This window comes from Perissodus microlepis, chromosome 14 (genome assembly GCF_051167445.1).
Source record: "Perissodus microlepis isolate ML-2025 ecotype Zambia chromosome 14, ASM5116744v1, whole genome shotgun sequence".
Taxonomy (NCBI): Eukaryota; Metazoa; Chordata; class Actinopteri; order Cichliformes; family Cichlidae; genus Perissodus; species Perissodus microlepis.
The window spans coordinates 37,103,709-37,126,783 of record NC_140474.1 but is presented as its reverse complement, the minus strand read 5'-3'; the positions used below and the strand labels follow the sequence as shown (position 1 = coordinate 37,126,783).

Here is a 23,075-nt window from a genome sequence, read left to right as displayed (position 1 = left end):
CTGGAGATGGCAGAACAAACTGGCGAGGAGTAGCAGGCAGCGCTGGTTTAAGAAGCCCTCCTGCTGATTGTTTGCAGATGAGGCCCAGGTGAGATGCTGGAAACTCCACCTCTGAAGTGTGGACACAGTATCCCGATTCCAAGTGGAAAAGCCCCTCAGACACTTCCATGCTGCATGACAAGAAGGATGAGAAAGCATTCATGGTCCGTCCATCCGTCCGTCAGCGTAATGCCTAAAAGTTTATTCAGATGTAAATATATTACATTTTTAAATAAAGATCATCAGTGTTTTTAATGACGCTGCATTTCATTCATGTGTCTCTATTGGACAGTGTTGTAGAAGTCACAGAAGACAGGAATCAGTTCCAGCTTGGCCTGACGTTTGATCACTAGTGATGTGCGATACCACTGATTTCCTTTCCGATCCGATACCAAGTAAAATTCAGGGTGGTATCGACGATACTGATCCGATACTTTGTACAAAAACTTTACTCTTTTATTGTATCTCAAATTATAGCGTCATAATCATTACAGGACATCAGATTACTTGTTCTTATCACTTAATAATGCAGAATTCATCATATAGAAATAAAAACCTGAAGTTGTGCGCTATGCGAACACCTTGCCTGCCTGCAGCACTAAAGGACTCCCTGAGAGACGTCTGTCTCACCCTAGCAGCACCCGTCCTTCTCCTCCTCTTCAGTTTGCCTCAACATAAGCTCGTCATATTCTGTGATATGATTTACTTTGAGGTGTTTGACAAGGTTAGTGGTGTTGCCACAACACCTCACTTTCCTGCCACATGTATCGCAAACCACGTCTCGGCTGTTTGTGGATGTAAAATACGTGCGCACATGACTCCAGTTACGCTCAGCCATTGTTGTGAGTGCGCACGCCACAGGCTGCCACACATTTATACAGCCGTATTTCACACATGACTATAAAAGGCGGAAGAGGGAGTAGTTCTTTCCAATGTAGACAATCTGAATGATAGTTTCTTTCCACTGTGTTCCTGTTAATGAAAAACTACAATTTCACCCAAAAGGATTAAAATATCGATATTTTAATGTGGAAACCTTCTGTTTCCACATCTGGACTTTCTGTTGCTGCCCACGCGGGTGAAACTTTCTTTGAAGTGGCTCATTGAAGTTGTAATTGATAATCAATTCCCACACAATGTGAGAATCCAATCAATTTGTTTATCAGGGGAAAGGTGTGATTTTTTTAGGACACTGGAGCCTAACATTAACCGGTTTAATCTTAGCTTATTTCCATAAGAAGAAAAACATACTGAGAAAGAGATCACCAAAATATACATGTACAAATGTGAAATGGTCATATGTAGGGTGAAAGAGCTATTTGACATCTTTAAATTCAAAGTAATGTATAAATCCACTTACAGAAAACATGAAAAGGCGGAGCAGCGATGCCCATCTCAGCCAGTGTATGATGGTGGGGCAGGATGGCAGCTTCCACAACATGACGCCAGCTCCTATGTATTTTTAGTAGATAAATGATACGTTTATGTATCAATTTGTTGGAAGATGTAATTACACCTTAATTATGTAATTAGAAGCAAAAATGATTTTTTTTCTTTTCTTTATTCATTTCAGGCACAACAAAATACATATATTGAACATAAAGTGCACAAAACAAAAAACAAAAATTACCTGAAAAGGAGTGGGACGAAGAAAACTTATTAAATCCCACCCCTATACTCACTCATCAACAAAAAACAATAAGCTTCCCACAGCTACGCCCATCGTTACAACCAAACAAACCATCAACAGCCCCGGGCACATGCAAGCATCTCAACGGCAGCTCGCAAACAACAATTAGAACCATCATAACTAAATACAGAATATATAATAATTATAAATTGCGTTACCACAGGTAACAGGCAATAATAATTACATAGTGACAAACACACATACATATATATACATATATATCTACACACACATGTACATACATACGCACACACTTTTTTTTTTTTTTTTGGAATCCATACCAGCAATGGTAAGAGAACAGACATTACAGAGCACACTAAAACCATCATTGAGTATACTGTGACCAGACCAACTGTTTGTAGAGGAATTTAAATCTATTAATATTTTTGCATTGTTTCAGTTGTAAACTCAGACTGTTCCAGATTTTCACACCACATACAGACACACAAAAACCTTTACGGGTTGTTCGAGTTCTGGGTAATTTGAATTCCCCGAAGCCTCTCACATTATAAACCCTTTCTCGAATTTCAAATAGAATTTGTAAATTTGTAGGTAGAAGTTTATTAAAGGCTTTGTATAAGATTATAGATGTATTGTAATTAACCAGATCCTGGAATTTAAGTAACTTTGCCTGAAGAAAGAGTTTGTGAGTATGATCTAGATAACCAGCCTTGTGAATAATACGCAGTGCTCGTTTCTGTACTGTGACTAATGGATTAGTTGTATTTTTATATGTGTTTCCCCACACTTCCACACAATATGTAAGCTATGGAAGAACCAGGGTACAGTACAGAGTACGAAGTGCATCTTTATCAAGGTATGGTTTCACTTTGTTCAAAACTGCGAGGCTTCTGGACATTTTGGTTTTTATGTGTCTGACGTGTGGTTTCCATGAAATTTTGTTATCAATTACGACTCCCAAAAATTTGTCTTCACTCACATTATCAATTGGTACACCTTCAATGATAATTGGTAATTCTATATTATATTTAAAATTACCGAAAAACATTGCTTTAGTTTTATTTATATTTAATGATAATTTATTTATGTCCATCCATTTTTTTATTAATTTTAGCTCCCTGTTTACGGTCATTACAAGATCAGTATAATCATCGCTACTGAAAAATATGTTGGTGTCATCTGCGAACAGTATGAGTTTAAGTACTTGAGAAACATCAAAAATATCATTTATGTATACATTGAAAAGTTTTGGTCCCAACACTGACCCTTGTGGAACACCACATGTAATACCAAGTTTCTCTGAGTGGTAATGCCCTATGCTAACATATTGTTCCCGACCCGTTAGGTAACTTTTTAACCAGTTACCAGCTTTCCCTCGAATACCATATCTTTCCAATTTATCCAATAAAATTGAGTGATTGATTGTGTCGAAGGCCTTTTTGAGATCAACAAAAATACCAACTGCATATTTATTTTTATCCAGTGCATTGGTAATTTCTTCTACTGCCTCAATTATCGCCATTGAAGTGGTTCTTTGCATTCTGAAACCATACTGACCAACATTTATTATTTGATGTTTTTCAAGGAATTTTTCTAATCTTGAATTAAAAAGTTTTTCTAAAATTTTTGAGAATTGAGGCAGTAGAGAAATAGGCCTATAATTGGTAAAACTGTGTTTGTCATTACTTTTGTATAGTGGTATTACCTTCGCAATTTTCATTTTTTTTGGAAAACAACCGGACTGAAATGATAAATTACAGACATATGTTAAGGGACTAGCAATATTCAGAATAACCTGTTTAACTACAGACATATTTATGTCATGATAATCCATTGAAGACTTACTTTTACATTTTAATGTGATATTTATTACTTCTTGCTCATTTGTAGCTGAGAGGAACAGTGAAGAGGGATTTGATTTTATATTACTGATATTTTCATTTTTTTGACACGGGATGTCCGCTGCTAGTTCAGGGCCAACATTTATAAAAAATTTATTGAACCCATCTACAATGTTACTCATGTTATGATTTTCACCATTTGCATCAATGAAACATTCAGGATATGATGTTCCAGAAAATCCTTGTTTAATTAAGTTATTTAACACATCCCAAGTTCCTTTTATATTGTTTTTATTTTCATATAATCTTCTTCTATAATAAAGTTGTTTACTCGTTCTTATAATATCAGTCAATTTATTTCTATATGCTTTATATCTTTGTTCCACTTCTTTTGTTTTTACTTTGATGAACTGTTTATACAGATTGTTTTTCTTTTTGCAAGCATTGATAATTCCTTTTGTGAACCAAGGACTTTTTATCTTTTTTTTCTTTGTCTTGTCTTCATTTACAGGACAATGTTTATTGTACAACATAGTGAATATATCTAGGAAATTATCATAAGCCTTGTCCACATCTGACTCTTCATACACCGAACGCCAATCTTGTTGTGCTAAATCGAAATTGAAGGCATGAATTGCTTCTTCATTTATTGTTCGCTTTGCTATCGTAATCTTGGTATCTATTTTTTTTAAATCACAGTCACACAAAGTAAAAACTGGTAAGTGGTCAGTTATGTCACAGACAAGCAGGCCACTATTAATTTGGAAATCCATGACATTAGTAAAAATGTTGTCAATAATAGTGGCGCTATATGATGTTATTCTGCTTGGCTTTGTTATTGTTGGATATAGTGATAAGCTGTACATCGTGTCAGTAAAGTCATCAATGGCTTTTAACCTTGTTGGGTTTAGCAAATCAATATTAAAATCACCACAGATGAATAGTAATTTTTGGTTCACCGAAGCAAACATTTTTTCTATCCATTCATAAAAGGTGTCAATACTTGAACTGGGTGTCCGATATATGCAACTTATTATAACATTTCTCTTTTTTTCATTCATGATCTCAATAGTCAAACATTCCAAAATTCCATCAATAGCCATAGACATAGTTGTTACAACATTATATTTTATAGAGTTATGAACATATATAGCAACCCCGCCGCCCGCCTTATTTAATCTATTCATGTATTTTAAATCATATCCATTCAAACAGAAATCTATTCCTTTATCGACATTGAACCAAGTTTCAGTGATGGCTATAACACTGAAGGGGCGAGAAAATTGTTGCAAGTAGTCCTTAATGAAATCAAAATTAGAGTACATACTTCTGCTGTTAAAGTGAATTAATGAGAGCTTCCCGTCTAGGTTGATTTTTTTTTCATATTGTTCCTGTGTGAAATAATTACAATTTTTAACAAAAGAAGAAAGAAAATTACTTTCAGAATCTATTTCTGGGTCTATTATATTATGCTCCTTATATTCACAATCTAGATCAATTACTTTCTGTTGGAGAATTGATTTCAACGTGTCCATGTCATTTCCTGGTGTAATTAGAGATGTTGGTGTATTTATCATTTGATTGTCATTAGAGTTATATATTGCCTCGATACATTAGTGTCAGTTGTACTTGTCCAGATCCTCCATGTTCCTCACTATCAGTACTTTTGCCTCTTCTGGTGTCCCGTTTAGCTTAATGAAAATCTTGCAGTTTGTTACCCATGTATGTTGTATTTTACCGTTCTTCTTCAGTTGCCTTGCCTTCCTCGCGATGTCTGCGTTTTTTCGTGTCAGATGCTCATTAATGAAAACGTCCGTGCCTTTCAGTTTGCGTCCTTGTTTCAGCAGTGCGACCTTGTTCTTCCGATTGACGAATCTCATAATGACGGCCGGCGGTCTGTCACTCCTCCTGGGCAGTGGGTGACATGCTTCTACGTGCTCCAGGTCCATCTCTATCCCCTTGCTTTGGAGGAAGGAGGCCACCTGTTGCTCCACCGAGCGGGTCTCCTCGTCACTGGGCTCCCCGACGCTCCCGGCTTGATTTTTATACCGCTAATGACCACGTCGTTCGTACGGGTGTACTGCTCCAGCTCATCCACCCGCCGCTCAAGATCCATAATTCGTCTGTCCTTCTCAACATTTTGGAGGCGTAGCTGTTTTACCTCCTCCAAAAGCCCCAGAAGCAGCTCCTGCTGCGCCCTGACTGCGGCCACGTCTCCGCACAGTGCTCCGAGGGAGGTTTTTATATCCTCGACCTCCTCTGGTGTTGGGCCTTTCTTGGGTGGCATACTGTCTTTAGTTTGTGTTACTCGTGAGACTCCAATAAAATATTTATCTTAACCAGCCATTCCAGTCCAGGGGTCCTTTCTTCTTTTATTTTAACTGGCGAGCTAGCAGCTGCTAGTAGCTAATGCTAATTTTTGCTAAAGCTAATTTCTTGAATATGAAGATTAACTGTCTGTTGTTTCTTAAAGCTGTAAAGCCAGAGTATAATAGTCTGTGGGTTTACTCAGAAGAGCTTCCAGAAAGCAGCAAACTCAGGCCTGCTGGGCGAGGTCTGTTTCTCGGAGAAGTTTGAAAAGTTTGAATATTACCGGCTGAACGGCTCCGAGCTGTGAGCGGCCGTCTTGCTTTGATTACTTTAATCAAATCGCCTCAAAAAATTACTGTACTTACTTTCTAAATCATTCTTTACCTCTAAAAGGGGCGGCTGTGGCTCAGGAGGTGGAGCAGGTCATCTACTAATCAGATGGTTTTTGGGTCGATCCCTGGCTGCTCCAGACTGCATGCTAACTGTCCTTGGGCAAGACATTAACCCCAAGTCACTCTCTCAATTAGATTAAAAAATACTATTAAGATCACTAATAAAAAAGTCCTCTCTCAGTTTCCTTTTAACCAAAACGCAAATAACCAAAACACATGTACATCTAATAAAGGATATAAGTATTGAAACACTGATCCAACATTATCCTTTATTGATGGATCGTTTGATTTTACACTTTTACCTGAATGTGGCTCCTTTTTTTAAAAAAAAAAAAAACACTTCCTCATATCCATTATGAACCTGGCTGCCTCTCTGTACACACACACACACACCATATAGTGCTACATAGGGTGTATGCTGAAAATAGAGGGTGATAAACTGGGAAGGTGAAAACTAGTGAGTGAGTGACAATGAAAAGGCAGTTTTCATACCGCTGTAGCTATAGTGCAGCAGACTAACAGCACTAATGTTTCTATTGTTGTCCTCTGTTTCATATTGTGTTGAGTGAGCATGCCGTCAGCCTGACCAATAAGAGCCAAGAGTTGCAGTGATAGGCAGGCTGAACCAGCAAATAGCCAGAAACAACTGGTCAGTGCAGCACCGCCTCAGGTACCACGTACAGATTTTAACTGGCTTCTGACTTTGTGTGGTGTGGAGTATGCTAGATTTTATATAAATATGGATGAGATCAGCTGGGGATGAACAAAATCTCCTTCAGCAACTATTAAATAGCCAGAAGGGGCCAGACAGTCAATATATTAATTCAGCGTTCCTACAGAACAGACCGTAAAGCATTCCCAACACCAAAAGTCAAAACAATTATTTTAGCAGCTGATTTCTGTACCTTAAAAAACCCAAACACACATTTATTATAGCTCTATTATGTAGGAAATGTAGGAGACGCGGACACAAATACACAGAGGGTTAACGAGGGAAGTGGGAGCTCACGGGGAACACAGGTGACACTGATAATCATAACGAGACACGGCGGCAGGAGTAACACAACACTGACGGGAGACTATCAAAGTAAAACAGGAAGCACACAGAGACGCAGACCAGATTGGAAGAGAACACAGACATAGCGGGCTGGGAAAACATGGAATAAAACACAAGGAGGAGAAACGAGGCATGGGGACTGGCAGACACACAGAGGGGACACACAGGGGGTAAAGTCACGAGGGGAAATCAAATAAGCAACATCTTAACAGAACAACCGAGGGACCCTAAAACTGACATCAAACAACAACAATACAAGACACACAAAAAACCAGGTAGAAGTCCCGGGACCATGACACGCAGGTGGTTACATATGGTTAAAATGATTCAAATGCAGTAAGTATGCACGTTTCTCATATCAATATAGTCCATAACTTGATTACTGTCTGTAGCCCACATGATTAAACAATTTACTTACATAAAACATGTGAGTTTAGATTTTATCTACTGTATAGCCTGTATAGTAAATTAATATGTAGCCCAATAAGTATAAAATCCAGAAAGCTACACAACATGGGGCGGTTCATTTACAAACACAGGTCTAACTTGAGTTTCACACAGTTTTTATTAGAAAACAATCAAATTGTTAAATGCTTAAAGTACACAAAATGTCAGAAATCTGCACCGTCATGAACACAAATTTAAAGCTAATTTTTCGTGATTTGTTGATTAACCCTCCGAGGTCTAAATCCCACGTTGTGCACATCGACATCACAGATTTGTACAAATAAAGTTTATAACAAAGACGTGTTAAATATTAAGCTCTGGAAACAGCTTGTTGTTTTGTTGCCATAGCGATGCCTCCAGGGAAAAATTAGGGAGCAGAGCAAGAATGAGACCATATTAGTGGATATATGTTTGATAACTTTGCCTAACAATCATAAAGAAATGTTTTATATTTTGTGTGTGTGTCCTCATTATTGAGCTTTAATCCTGCATGAAGGCCGAGATGAATCTCTTAGAGTAGAACTTTACAGGAACTATTAGAATAAATAAAAATAATAACACATTGACTGCTTTAGTCTTTTAGATTCACTTCTGTCTGTTTTGTTTTGTCTCCATTTAAAAGATATCAAACTCTGAGCAAACAACTTGATGTAAAAAGAATCTCTGCACATTCCGCAGTCTTTGCTGCTAAAGTGACATCACAGCATTTAAGCAGGTTTTGAATGAAAACATCAGCATATGAACACAAAACTGAAGAGACACTGCAACCGTATGAAAGCAGACCACTATTTAGTGACATTTCCACGTTTCCCTGAGGATTAACTGCTCTGTAATTTACCAAGAACTAAAGTAAGCTCAAATTTCAGTTTATAAACTTAAGATCATTTACTTAAATATATAAAGCCTGATTTTCCTGCCTGCCAGGACAGTATTTATGTACTTTACATTGTGCAAGACTAGACTATATTTTCCATCATAGAGAGGATGATGTGGATCTATTATTCAGGAAAACAAATGTACATAAATTAGAAAATGTTCTTAATCATATCTTAGAGTGACAGAAGCTCTTTTTAACACGATTATTTCTGAGATTATTTTGTTCATTTAGGAAAATAGAGAAGACTTAAGTTTTGTTCTCAAACAAACTATTAGAATTTCTGAGAAACTGAGGCTGCGTCCACATGTTTGAAAGCGCAGCTTTGTCTCTGCATTTGGGCCTTTCTTCCACACCTAAACAGCAGATTGAGTCACTGAAAGGTGAGATTTTTGAAAACGACGTTTTTGTGTTTAGGTGTGGACGAGGAAAACGGACATTTACTCAGGCAATGTCAAAAGTGTGCGCCGCTGTTGACGTCACGCTGTGGCCACGTTAGTGTTTACATGAGATCAGTTTCTACAATGGCGGATGTAGACAACATACTGTGTCTGTTAATCTTAGTATCTGCAGTTTTTACACACTTACATATACACACACAGTTACTGTGCCTCCATTTAGAAACACAGAGGCATCAGACGTGGCTTCTACATTCAACACAGACGCTCTCACAACCCAAATCCTGATGTCGGTTTGGAATAAATGTAATTTAAAAAGATTACATTTATGTATGCTGTATGCATTTTGTCCATTCCAAAGTTGTGAATCTGTTCCAGCCAAAAAGCTGTCTTTAGTTATTAACATTTGAAACGATGAAGGCACGTGAAAGTAACACAAAATTAGCTGCTTTTCCAGAAAAAGACAAAAACTTCTCAGAAGTACGTAAGGTTTTGTGAGGTTTTCCCACCCAGGCTTCTAGACTTCTGATTGGCCAACATTTCTACACGGTTAAGATTTGGCGTGTTCTTGACAGCGTTTCACTTTGTTTTTAGCGTTTAGATGTGGAAGGAGATATTTTTTCAAAACTGCACATGTGGACTGGATTTTTTTTTTTTTTAAACGAAAAAGGAAAACGTGCGTTTTCAAACATAGCCGTGTACGTTCGGACGCAGCCTAAAGTCATCACAAAAAAAGCAAATTCTCTGAACATTCTTAGTTGAGGTTTACTGATCATTGTTGTTTTGTGTTCCTTGTAGTCAAAATGAGTGGAAGTGGAGATGGACCACAAAATAACCAAAACGGTAAGCACATGTACTCAGTCTTGAAATTGATGAAAAACAGATTTTCAGCAGATAGTTATGGATGTTAATTAAAAGATTTAATGATCTTGCAGGCCAACAGGGTAACCCACAAAGGTTTGCACATGGAGATCAGGAACCTGCTAATGAACCAGTTAATGGAGGCTTCGTGAACAATCTGTATCTCGCTCTCCGTGACATTCGTTGGTTTCTGCATGAGCTAATAGCTTCAGTACTGGAACAATATGATGACCTCTACGGTGACGATGACGACGATTACAATGACGATCACAATGACAACAATGTCAACGCTCAAAATATTAATGTGAGGGACAATAATGCCAATGCTGACAACAATGAACAGCACGAGGATCATAATGCTGTGGTTGTTGTTGGCATTGAAAATGAGGAGGCATTTGAAGACCGTGTGGATGTTCTCCAGTACATCCCAGAAGAGGACCCTCAGCCAAGTGTTTCCAGGAGGAGGTCTAGAGAGATGGATGAGGAAGATTTGGAACCCAACAAAAGAATCAGATGGAGCGACGATGACTCTGACTTCTTCTCTGCTTCTGACACTGATAGCGAGGGCTGTCCTCATGTTGGTAATATTGCCGATGAGGACATCAATCAGCAGGTAACAGAAGAAGAACCGCAGCCTGGTGGATCCACGAAAAGGTCCAGAGAGGAAGACGTAGACGAAGAAGAGCGTAATAGCAAAAAATCCAGGCTTGCAAACTCTGATTCGGGGACCAGCTCAACTGTGTACGACCACTCTGAGAGCAGCAGTGATGGACTTTTTGAAGATGCACAAGAAGAGCTTGACAACCATGAAGCTGGAGGCTCGAGGAAGCGTTCCCGAGAGGACTTTGAGGAAGAAGAGGAATACTTGCCTGTTTGCAAACTTCGGAGGTGTTCAGATGAGTCCAGCAGCAGCAGCGATGAAGACTAAGACTACTTCGACGGGTTTCTTCAGTATCCTTTTAGTAGGCTGATGGCCTACTCAGGTGACCCTGAATCCTCCATGCTGCAATAAGCTGGGCATACACTGTGCGATTTCTTTCAGTCGCGTTATTCAGCTCCTGCTCAAACTGTACGATTGACTCGCAGGGGTGAGAAGTTTGTGCCTCCATCGCTTGTGTCCAGATCACACGCCGCGCCGCCGTTCTACTCCGTCTTTTCGCTCTCATTTCTGCGTTTGCGCGTGCGCGGTGTGAGACGCTGCGGTGACACCCTCAGGACGACAGGTTTGATTTTCTTACGATTTCTTACGACCAGCTCCCGATTGATGATCGGGAGCTGGTCGTGAGGTTTTAATCGCTTCTCGTTACCCCGTTACCCTCGTTATGTAGACGACGCACGACACACGATCAAGGCCAAACTCGGGACGATCCCCAAAACGGTCGCACGACTGAAAAATCGGCTCAAAATGGGCCAAAAATCGCACAGTGTATGCCCAGCATTAGGCTGCCGGGGGATTCCCATGATGCACTGGGTGTTTCTTCTTCACCCACTATGTTTAATAGACCTCTCTGCACTGAATGGTACTTGTTATTAACCTCTGTCTCTCTTCCACGTCTTTATACTATTTTCCCTGCCCCTCCCCAACCGGTCGCAGCAGATGGCCGCCCCTCCCTGAGCCTGGTTCTGCTGGAGGTTTCTTCCTGTTAAAAGGGAGTTTTTCCTTCCCACTGTCGCCAAAGTGCTTGCTCATAGGGGGTCATATGATTGTTGGGGTTTTCTTTGTAAGTATATCTTACAATATAAAGCGCCTTCAGCTGACTGTTGCTGTCATTTGGCGCTCTTTAAATAAAATTGAATTGAAAATTGAATAGATGTCGCTGTGATGATTTCTTCCCTCCATAGAAAGCTTAGACCCAAATGCAGATTCAATGCACATGGTTAAACTATTTATGAGACTTTGTTTAAAGAGAGGGAATGGAGAACGTGGCTCGAGCTAGGAGTGTCAGCAGAGAGCAGGAACCAGAGGAAAAGCTATCGAGAGACTGAACACCTGGCTCCTGATGGGAACAATCCAACGGGAATTCTGCAACAGAGGGAGAAGAAGTTGCTGGACGGGTAAGGGAGTTTGAGGGTAGGATGAGTATGTTGGCAGAGGAGACCTAAACACAGGGAAAACAAGGTTAAACACAGGGAAGGAGCACGCCAGAACTGGAGCAGAGGGGAAGCCTAGTTACCACTGGAGATGGCAGAACAAACTGGCGAGGAGTAGCAGGCAGCGCTGGTTTAAGAAGCCCTCCTGCTGATTGTTTGCAGATGAGGCCCAGGTGAGATGCTGGAAACTCCACCTCTGAAGTGTGGACACAGTATCCCGATTCCAAGTGGAAAAGCCCCTCAGACACTTCCATGCTGCATGACAAGAAGGATGAGAAAGCATTCATGGTCCGTCCATCCGTCCGTCAGCGTAATGCCTAAAAGTTTATTCAGATGTAAATATATTACATTTTTAAATAAAGATCATCAGTGTTTTTAATGACGCTGCATTTCATTCATGTGTCTCTATTGGACAGTGTTGTAGAAGTCACAGAAGACAGGAATCAGTTCCAGCTTGGCCTGACGTTTGATCACTAGTGATGTGCGATACCACTGATTTCCTTTCCGATCCGATACCAAGTAAAATTCAGGGTGGTATCGACGATACTGATCCGATACTTTGTACAAAAACTTTACTCTTTTATTGTATCTCAAATTATAGCGTCGTAATCATTACAGGACATCAGATTACTTGTTCTTATCACTTAATAATGCAGAATTCATCATATAGAAATAAAAACCTGAAGTTGTGCGCTATGTGAACACCTTGCCTGCCTGCAGCACTAAAGGACTCCCTGAGAGACGTCTGTCTCACCCTAGCAGCACCCGTCCTTCTCCTCCTCTTCAGTTTGCCTCAACATAAGCTCGTCATATTCTGTGATATGATTTACTTTGAGGTGTTTGACAAGGTTAGTGGTGTTGCCACAACACCTCACTTTCCTGCCACATGTATCGCAAACCACGTCTCGGCTGTTTGTGGATGTAAAATACGTGCGCACATGACTCCAGTTACGCTCAGCCATTGTTGTGAGTGCGCACGCCACAGGCTGCCACACATTTATACAGCCGTATTTCACACATGACTATAAAAGGCGGAAGAGGGAGTAGTTCTTTCCAATGTAGACAATCTGAATGATAGTTTCTTTCCACTGTGTTCCTGTTAATGAAAAACTACAATTTCACCCAAAATGATTAAAATATCGATATTTTAATGTGGAAACCTTCTGTTTCCACATCTGGACTTTCTGTTGCTGCCCACGCGGGTGAAACTTTCTTTGAAGTGGCTCATTGAAGTTGTAATTGATAATCAATTCCCACACAATGTGAGAATCCAATCAATTTGTTTATCAGGGGAAAGGTGTGATTTTTTTAGGACACTGGAGCCTAACATTAACCGGTTTAATCTTAGCTTATTTCCATAAGAAGAAAAACATACTGAGAAAGAGATCACCAAAATATATAGTACGAATGTGAAATGGTCATATGTAGGGTGAAAGAGCCATTTGACATCTTTAAATTCAAAGTAATGTATAAATCCACTTACAGAAAACATGAAAAGGCGGAGCAGCGATGCCCATCTCAGCCAGTGTATGATGGTGGGGCAGGATGGCAGCTTCCACAACATGACGCCAGCTCCTATGTATTTTTAGTAGATAAATGATACGTTTATGTATCAATTTGTTGGAAGATGTAATTACACCTTAATTATGTAATTAGAAGCAAAAATGATTTTTTTTCTTTTCTTTATTCATTTCAGGCACAACAAAATACATATATTGAACATAAAGTGCACAAAACAAAAAACAAAAATTACCTGAAAAGGAGTGGGACGAAGAAAACTTATTAAATCCCACCCCTATACTCACTCATCAACAAAAAACAATAAGCTTCCCACAGCTACGCCCATCGTTACAACCAAACAAACCATCAACAGCCCCGGGCACATGCAAGCATCTCAACGGCAGCTCGCAACAACAATTAGAACCATCATAACTAAATACAGAATATATAATAATTATAAATTGCGTTACCACAGGTAACAGGCAATAATAATTACATAGTGACAAACACACATACATATATATACATATATATCTACACACACATGTACATACATACGCACACACTTTTTTTTTTTTTTTTGGGAATCCTTACCAGCAATGGTAAGAGAACAGACATTACAGAGCACACTAAAACCATCATTGAGTATACTGTGACCAGACCAACTGTTTGTAGAGGAATTTAAATCTATGAATATTTTTGCATTGTTTCAGTTGTAAACTCAGACTGTTCCAGATTTTCACACCACATACAGACACACAAAAACCTTTACGGGTTGTTCGAGTTCTGGGTAATTTGAATTCCCCGAAGCCTCTCACATTATAAACCCTTTCTCGAATTTCAAATAGAATTTGTAAATTTGTAGGTAGAAGTTTATTAAAGGCTTTGTATAAGATTATGGATGTATTGTAATTAACCAGATCCTGGAATTTAAGTAACTTTGCCTGAAGAAAGAGTTTGTGAGTATGATCTAGATAACCAGCCTTGTGAATAATACGCAGTGCTCGTTTCTGTACTGTGACTAATGGATTAGTTGTATTTTTATATGTGTTTCCCCACACTTCCACACAATATGTAAGATATGGAAGAACCAGGGTACAGTACAGAGTACGAAGTGCATCTTTATCAAGGTATGGTTTCACTTTGTTCAAAACTGCGAGGCTTCTGGAAATTTTGGTTTTTATGTGTCTGACGTGGGGTTTCCATGAAATTTTGTTATCAATTACGACTCCCAAAAATTTGTCTTCACTCACATTATCAATTGGTACACCTTCAATGATAATTGGTAATTCTATATTATATTTTAAATTACCGAAAAACATTGCTTTAGTTTTATTTATATTTAATGATAATTTATTTATGTCCATCCATTTTTTTATTAATTTTAGCTCCCTGTTTACGGTCATTACAAGATCAGTATAATCATCGCTACTGAAAAATATGTTTGTGTCATCTGCGAACAGTATGAGTTTAAGTTTTTGAGAAACATCAAAAATATCATTTATGTATACATTGAAAAGTTTTGGTCCCAACACTGACCCTTGGGGAACACCACATGTAATACCAAGTTTCTCTGAGTGGTAATGCCCTATGCTAACATATTGTTCCCGACCCGTTAGGTAACTTTTTAACCAGTTACCAGCTTTCCCTCGAATACCATATCTTTCCAATTTATCCAATAAAATTGAGTGATTGATTGTGTCGAAGGCCTTTTTGAGATCAACAAAAATACCAACTGCATATTTATTTTTATCCAGTGCATTGGTAATTTCTTCTACTGCCTCAATTATCGCCATTGAAGTGGTTCTTTGCGTTCTGAAACCATACTGACCAACATTTATTATTTGATGTTTTTCAAGGAATTTTTCTAATCTTGAATTAAAAAGTTTTTCTAAAATTTTTGAGAATTGAGGCAGTAGAGAAATAGGCCTATAATTGGTAAAACTGTGTTTGTCATTACTTTTGTATAGTGGTATTACCTTCGCAATTTTCATTTTTTTTGGAAAACAACCGGACTGAAATGATAAATTACAGACATATGTTAAGGGACTAGCAATATTCAGAATAACCTGTTTAACTACAGACATATTTATGTCATGATAATCCATTGAAGACTTACTTTTACATTTTAATGTGATATTTATTACTTCTTGCTCATTTGTAGCTGAGAGGAACAGTGAAGAGGGATTTGATTTTATATTACTGATATTTTCATTTTTTTGACACGGGATGTCCGCTGCTAGTTCAGGGCCAACATTTATAAAAAATTTATTGAACCCATCTACAATGTTACTCATGTTATGATTTTCACCATTTGCATCAATGAAACATTCAGGATATGATGTTCCAGAAGATCCTTGTTTAATTAAGTTATTTAACACATCCCAAGTTCCTTTTATATTGTTTTTATTTTCATATAATCTTCTTCTATAATAAAGTTGTTTACTCGTTCTTATAATATCAGTCAATTTATTTCTATATGCTTTATATCTTTGTTCCACTTCTTTTGTTTTTACTTTGATGAACTGTTTATACAGATTGTTTTTCTTTTTGCAAGCATTGATAATTCCTTTTGTGAACCAAGGACTTTTTATCTTTTTTTTCTTTGTCTTGTGTTCATTTACAGGACAATGTTTATTGTACAACATAGTGAATATATCTAGGAAATTATCATAAGCCTTGTCCACATCTGACTCTTCATACACCGAACGCCAATCTTGTTGTGCTAAATCGAAATTGAAGGCATGAATTGCTTCTTCATTTATTGTTCGCTTTGCTATCGTAATCTTGGTATCTATTTTTTTTAAATCACAGTCACACAAAGTAAAAACTGGTAAGTGGTCAGTTATGTCACAGACAAGCAGGCCACTATTAATTTGGAAATCCATGACATTAGTAAAAATGTTGTCAATAATAGTGGCGCTATATGATGTTATTCTGCTTGGCTTTGTTATTGTTGGATATAGTGATAAGCTGTACATCGTGTCAGTAAAGTCATCAATGGCTTTTAACCTTGTTGGGTTTAGCAAATCAATATTAAAATCACCACAGATGAATAGTAATTTTTGGTTCACCGAAGCAAACATTTTTTCTATCCATTCATAAAAGGTGTCAATACTTGAACTGGGTGTCCGATATATGCAACTTATTATAACATTTCTCTTTTTTTCATTCATGATCTCAATAGTCAAACATTCCAAAATTCCATCAATAGCCATAGACATAGTTGTTACAACATTATATTTTATAGAGTTATGAACATATATAGCAACCCCGCCGCCCGCCTTATTTAATCTATTCATGTATTTTAAATCATATCCATTCAAACAGAAATCTATTCCTTTATCGACATTGAACCAAGTTTCAGTGATGGCTATAACACTGAAGGGGCGAGAAAATTGTTGCAAGTAGTCCTTAATGAAATCAAAATTAGAGTACATACTTCTGTTGTTAAAGTGAATTAATGAGAGCTTCCCGTCTACGTTGATTTTTTTTTCATATTGTTCCTGTGTGAAATAATTACAATTTTTAACAAAAGAAGAAAGAAAATTACTTTCAGAATCTATTTCTGGGTCTATTATATTATGCTCCTTATATTCACAATCTAGATCAATTACTTTCTGTTGGAGAATTGATTTCAACGTGTCCATGTCATTTCCTGGTGTAATTAGAGATGTTGGTGTATTTATCATTTGATTGTCATTAGAGTTATATATTGCCTCGATACATTAGTGTCAGTTGTACTTGTCCAGATCCTCCATGTTCCTCACTATCAGTACTTTTGCCTCTTCTGGTGTCCCGTTTAGCTTAATGAAAATCTTGCAGTTTGTTACCCATGTATGTTGTATTTTACCGTTCTTCTTCAGTTGCCTTGCCTTCCTCGCGATGTCTGCGTTTTTTCGTGTCAGATGCTCATTAATGAAAACGTCCGTGCCTTTCAGTTTGCGTCCTTGTTTCAGCAGTGCGACCTTGTTCTTCCGATTGACGAATCTCATAATGACGGCCGGCGGTCTGTCACTCCTCCTGGGCAGTGGGTGACATGCTTCTACGTGCTCCAGGTCCATCTCTATCCCCTTGCTTTGGAGGAAGGAGGCCACCTGTTGCTCCACCGAGCGGGTCTCCTCGTCACTGGGCTCCCCGACGCTCCCGGCTTGATTTTTATACCGCTAATGACCACATCGTTCGTACGGGTGTACTGCTCCAGCTCATCCACCCGCCGCTCAAGATCCATAATTCGTCTGTCCTTCTCAGCATTTTGGAGGCGTAGCTGTTTTACCTCCTCCAAAAGCCCCAGAAGCAGCTCCTGCTGCGCCCTGACTGCGGCCACGTCTCCGCACAGTGCTCCGAGGGAGGTTTTTATATCCTCGACCTCCTCTGGTGTTGGGCCTTTCTTGGGTGGCATACTGTCTTTAGTTTGTGTTACTCGTGAGACTCCAATAAAATATTTATCTTAACCAGCCATTCCAGTCCAGGGGTCCTTTCTTCTTTTATTTTAACTGGCGAGCTAGCAGCTGCTAGTAGCTAATGCTAATTTTTGCTAAAGCTAATTTCTTGAATATGAAGATTAACTGTCTGTTGTTTCTTAAAGCTGTAAAGCCAGAGTATAATAGTCTGTGGGTTTACTCAGAAGAGCTTCCAGAAAGCAGCAAACTCAGGCCTGCTGGCCGAGGTCAGTTTCTCGGAGAAGTTTGAAAAGTTTGAATATTACCGGCTGAACGGCTCCGAGCTGTGAGCGGCCGTCTTGCTTTGATTACTTTAATCAAATCGCCTCAAAAAATTACTGTACTTACTTTCTAAATCATTCTTTACCTCTAAAAGGGGCGGCTGTGGCTCAGGAGGTGGAGCATGTCATCTACTAATCAGATGGTTTTTGGGTCGATCCCTGGCTGCTCCAGACTGCATGCTAACTGTCCTTGGGCAAGACATTAACCCCAAGTCACTCTCTCAATTAGATTAAAAAATACTATTAAGATCACTAATAAAAAAGTCCTCTCTCAGTTTCCTTTTAACCAAAAGGCAAATAACCAAACCACATGTACATCTAATCAAGGATATAAGTATTGAAACACTGATCCAACATTATCCTTTATTGATGGATCGTTTGATTTTACACTTTTACCTGAATGTGGCTCCTTTTTTAAAAAAAAACAAAACACTTCCTCATATCCATTATGAACCTGGCTGCCTCTCTGTACACACACACACACACCATATAGTGCTACATAGGGGGTATGCTGAAAATAGAGGGTGATAAACTGGGAAGGTGAAAACTAGTGAGTGAGTGACAATGAAAAGGCAGTTTTCATACCGCTGTAGCTATAGTGCAGCAGACTAACAGCACTAATGTTTCTATTGTTGTCCTCTGTTTCATATTGTGTTGAGTGAGCATGCCGTCAGCCTGACCAATAAGAGCCAAGAGTTGCAGTGATAGGCAGGCTGAACCAGCAAATAGCCAGAAACCACTGGTCAGTGCAGCACCGCCTCAGGTACCACGTACAGATTTTAACTGGCTTCTGACTTTGTGTGGTGTGGAGTATGCTAGATTTTATATAAATATGGATGAGATCAGCTGGGGATGAACAAAATCTCCTTCAGCAACTATTAAATAGCCAGAAGGGGCCAGACAGTCAATATATTAATTCAGCGTTCCTACAGAACAGACCGTAAAGCATTCCCAACACCAAAAGTCAAAGCAATTATTTTAGCAGCTGATTTCTGTACCTTAAAAACCCAAACACACATTTATTATAGCTCTATTATGTAGGAAATGTAGGAGACGCGGACACAAATACACAGAGGGTTAACGAGGGAAGTGGGAGCTCACGGGGAACACAGGTGACACTGATAATCATAACGAGACACGGCGGCAGGAGTAACACAACACTGACGGGAGACTATCAAAGTAAAACAGGAAGCACACAGAGACGCAGACCAGATTGGAAGAGAACACAGACATAGCGGGCTGGGAAAACATGGAATAAAACACAAGGAGGAGAAACGAGGCATGGGGACTGGCAGACACACAGAGGGGACACACAGGGGGTAAAGTCACGAGGGGAAATCAAATAAGCAACATCTTAACAGAACAACCGAGGGACCCTAAAACTGACATCAAACAACAACAATACAAGACACACAAAAAACCAGGTAGAAGTCCCGGGACCATGACACGCAGGTGGTTACATATGGTTAAAATGATTCAAATGCAGTAAGTATGCACGTTTCTCATATCAATATAGTCCATAACTTGATTACTGTCTGTAGCCCACATGATTAAACAATTTACTTACATAAAACATGTGAGTTTAGATTTTATCTACTGTATAGCCTGTATAGTAAATTAATATGTAGCCCAATAAGTATAAAATCCAGAAAGCTACACAACATGGGGCGGTTCATTTACAAACACAGGTCTAACTTGAGTTTCACACAGTTTTTATTAGAAAACAATCAAATTGTTAAATGCTTAAAGTACACAAAATGTCAGAAATCTGCACCGTCATGAACACAAATTTAAAGCTAATTTTTCGTGATTTGTTGATTAACCCTCCGAGGTCTAAATCCCACGTTGTGCACATCGACATCACAGATTTGTACAAATAAAGTTTATAACAAAGACGTGTTAAATATTAAGCTCTGGAAACAGCTTGTTGTTTTGTTGCCATAGCGATGCCTCCAGGGAAAAATTAGGGAGCAGAGCAAGAATGAGACCATATTAGTGGATATATGTTTGATAACTTTGCCTAACAATCATAAAGAAATGTTTTATATTTTGTGTGTGTGTCCTCATTATTGAGCTTTAATCCTGCATGAAGGCCGAGATGAATCTCTTAGAGTAGAACTTTACAGGAACTATTAGAATAAATAAAAATAATAACACATTGACTGCTTTAGTCTTTTAGATTCACTTCTGTCTGTTTTGTTTTGTCTCCATTTAAAAGATATCAAACTCTGAGCAAACAACTTGATGTAAAAAGAATCTCTGCACATTCCGCAGTCTTTGCTGCTAAAGTGACATCACAGCATTTAAGCAGGTTTTGAATGAAAACATCAGCATATGAACACAAAACTGAAGAGACACTGCAACCGTATGAAAGCAGACCACTATTTAGTGACATTTCCACGTTTCCCTGAGGATTAACTGCTCTGTAATTTACCAAGAACTAAAGTAAGCTCAAATTTCAGTTTATAAACTTAAGATCAATTACTTAAATATATAAAGCCTGATTTTCCTGCCTGCCAGGACAGTATTTATGTACTTTACATTGTGCAAGACTAGACTATATTTTCCATCATAGAGAGGATGATGTGGATCTATTATTCAGGAAAACAAATGTACATAAATTAGAAAATGTTCTTAATCATATCTTAGAGTGACAGAAGCTCTTTTTAACACGATTATTTCTGAGATTATTTTGTTCATTTAGGAAAATAGAGAAGACTTAAGTTTTGTTCTCAAACAAACTATTAGAATTTCTGAGAAACTGAGGCTGCGTCCACATGTTTGAAAGCGCAGCTTTGTCTCTGCATTTGGGCCTTTCTTCCACACCTAAACAGCAGATTGAGTCACTGAAAGGTGAGATTTTTGAAAACGACGTTTTTGTGTTTAGGTGTGGACGAGGAAAACGGACATTTACTCAGGCAATGTCAAAAGTGTGCGCCGCTGTTGACGTCACGCTGTGGCCACGTTAGTGTTTACATGAGATCAGTTTCTACAATGGCAGATGTAGACAACATACTGTGTCTGTTAATCTTAGTATCTGCAGTTTTTACACACTTACATATACACACACAGTTACTGTGCCTCCATTTAGAAACACAGAGGCATCAGACGTGGCTTCTACATTCAACACAGACGCTCTCACAACCCAAATCCTGACGTCGGTTTGGAATAAATGTAATTTAAAAAGATTACATTTATGTATGCTGTATGCATTTTGTCCATTCCAAAGTTGTGAATCTGTTCCAGCCAAAAAGCTGTCTTTAGTTATTAACATTTGAAACGATGAAGGCACGTGAAAATAACACAAAATTAGCTGCTTTTCCAGAAAAAGACAAAAACTTCTCAGAAGTACGTAAGGTTTTGTGAGGTTTTCCCACCCAGGCTTCTAGACTTCTGATTGGCCAACATTTCTACACGGTTAAGATTTGGCGTGTTCTTGACAGCGTTTCACTTTGTTTTTAGCGTTTAGATGTGGAAGGAGATATTTTTTCAAAACTGCACATGTGGACTGGATTTTTTTTTTTTTTTTAAACGAAAAAGGAAAACGTGCGTTTTCAAACATAGCCGTGTACGTTCGGACGCAGCCTAAAGTCATCACAAAAAAAGCAAATTCTCTGAACATTCTTAGTTGAGGTTTACTGATCATTGTTGTTTTGTGTTCCTTGTAGTCAAAATGAGTGGAAGTGGAGATGGACCACAAAATAACCAAAACGGTAAGCACATGTACTCAGTCTTGAAATTGATGAAAAACAGATTTTCAGCAGATAGTTATGGATGTTAATTAAAAGATTTAATGATCTTGCAGGCCAACAGGGTAACCCACAAAGGTTTGCACATGGAGATCAGGAACCTGCTAATGAACCAGTTAATGGAGGCTTCGTGAACAATCTGTATCTCGCTCTCCGTGACATTCGTTGGTTTCTGCATGAGCTAATAGCTTCAGTACTGGAACAATATGATGACCTCTACGGTGACGATGACGACGATTACAATGACGATCACAATGACAACAATGTCAACGCTCAAAATATTAATGTGAGGGACAATAATGCCAATGCTGACAACAATGAACAGCACGAGGATCATAATGCTGTGGTTGTTGTTGGCATTGAAAATGAGGAGGCATTTGAAGACCGTGTGGATGTTCACCAGTACATCCCAGAAGAGGACCCTCAGCCAAGTGTTTCCAGGAGGAGGTCTAGAGAGATGGATGAGGAAGATTTGGAACCCAACAAAAGAATCAGATGGAGCGACGATGACTCTGACTTCTTCTCTGCTTCTGACACTGATAGCGAGGGCTGTCCTCATGTTGATAATATTGCCGATGAGGACATCAGTCAGCAGGTAACAGAAGAAGAACCGCAGCCTGGTGGATCCACGAAAAGGTCCAGAGAGGAAGACGTGGACGAAGAAGAGCGTAATAGCAAAAAATCCAGGCTTGCAAACTCTGATTCGGGGACCAGCTCAACTGTGTACGACCACTCTGAGAGCAGCAGTGATGGACTTTTTGAAGATGCACACGAAGAACTTGACAACCATGAAGCTGGAGGCTCGAGGAAGCGTTCCCGAGAGGACTTTGAGGAAGAAGAGGAATACTTGCCTGTTTGCAAACTTCGGAGGTGTTCAAATGAGTCCAGCAGCAGCAGCGATGAAGACTAAGACTACTTCGACGGGTTTCTTCAGTATCCTTTTAGTAGGCTGATGGCCTACTCAGGTGACCCTGAATCCTCCATGCTGCAATAAGCTGGGCATACACTGTGCGATTTCTTTCAGTCGCGTTATTCAGCTCCTGCTCAAACTGTACGATTGACTCGCAGGGGTGAGAAGTTTGTGCCTCCATCGCTTGTGTCCAGATCACACGCCGCGCCGCCGTTCTACTCCGTCTTTTCGC

At 39.0% G+C, this 23,075-nt stretch overlaps 3 protein-coding genes across 5 annotated transcripts in view; all 3 read left to right on the top strand.

The window, feature by feature from the left end:
* LOC146374364 (uncharacterized) overlaps positions 1 to 23,075 on the top strand; it is a 57,473-nt gene that overhangs the window by 23,583 nt on the left and 10,815 nt on the right. The gene's annotated exons all lie outside the window — the stretch shown is intronic.
* On the top strand, positions 7,434 to 11,654 carry LOC146374367 (uncharacterized). Of its 2 annotated transcripts, XM_084951742.1 has the most exons (3): positions 7,434 to 8,586; positions 9,808 to 9,852; positions 9,945 to 11,654. In XM_084951742.1, exons 2-3 carry the CDS (start codon positions 9,813 to 9,815, stop codon positions 10,796 to 10,798), a joined length of 894 nt encoding a protein of 297 aa, XP_084807868.1. In that variant the 5' UTR covers positions 7,434 to 8,586; positions 9,808 to 9,812; the 3' UTR covers positions 10,799 to 11,654. The 2 variants fall into 2 exon arrangements, with proteins under 2 accessions (XP_084807868.1, XP_084807869.1); XM_084951743.1 differs by lacking the exon at positions 7,434 to 8,586 and having other exon boundaries at positions 9,698 to 9,852.
* On the top strand, positions 19,477 to 22,843 carry LOC146374366 (uncharacterized). Of its 2 annotated transcripts, XM_084951704.1 has the most exons (3): positions 19,477 to 20,629; positions 21,853 to 21,897; positions 21,990 to 22,843. In XM_084951704.1, the coding sequence occupies exons 2-3, from the start codon at positions 21,858 to 21,860 to the stop codon at positions 22,841 to 22,843; spliced, it is 894 nt and encodes a 297-aa protein (XP_084807830.1). In that variant the 5' UTR covers positions 19,477 to 20,629; positions 21,853 to 21,857. The 2 variants fall into 2 exon arrangements, with proteins under 2 accessions (XP_084807830.1, XP_084807832.1); XM_084951706.1 differs by lacking the exon at positions 19,477 to 20,629 and having other exon boundaries at positions 21,743 to 21,897.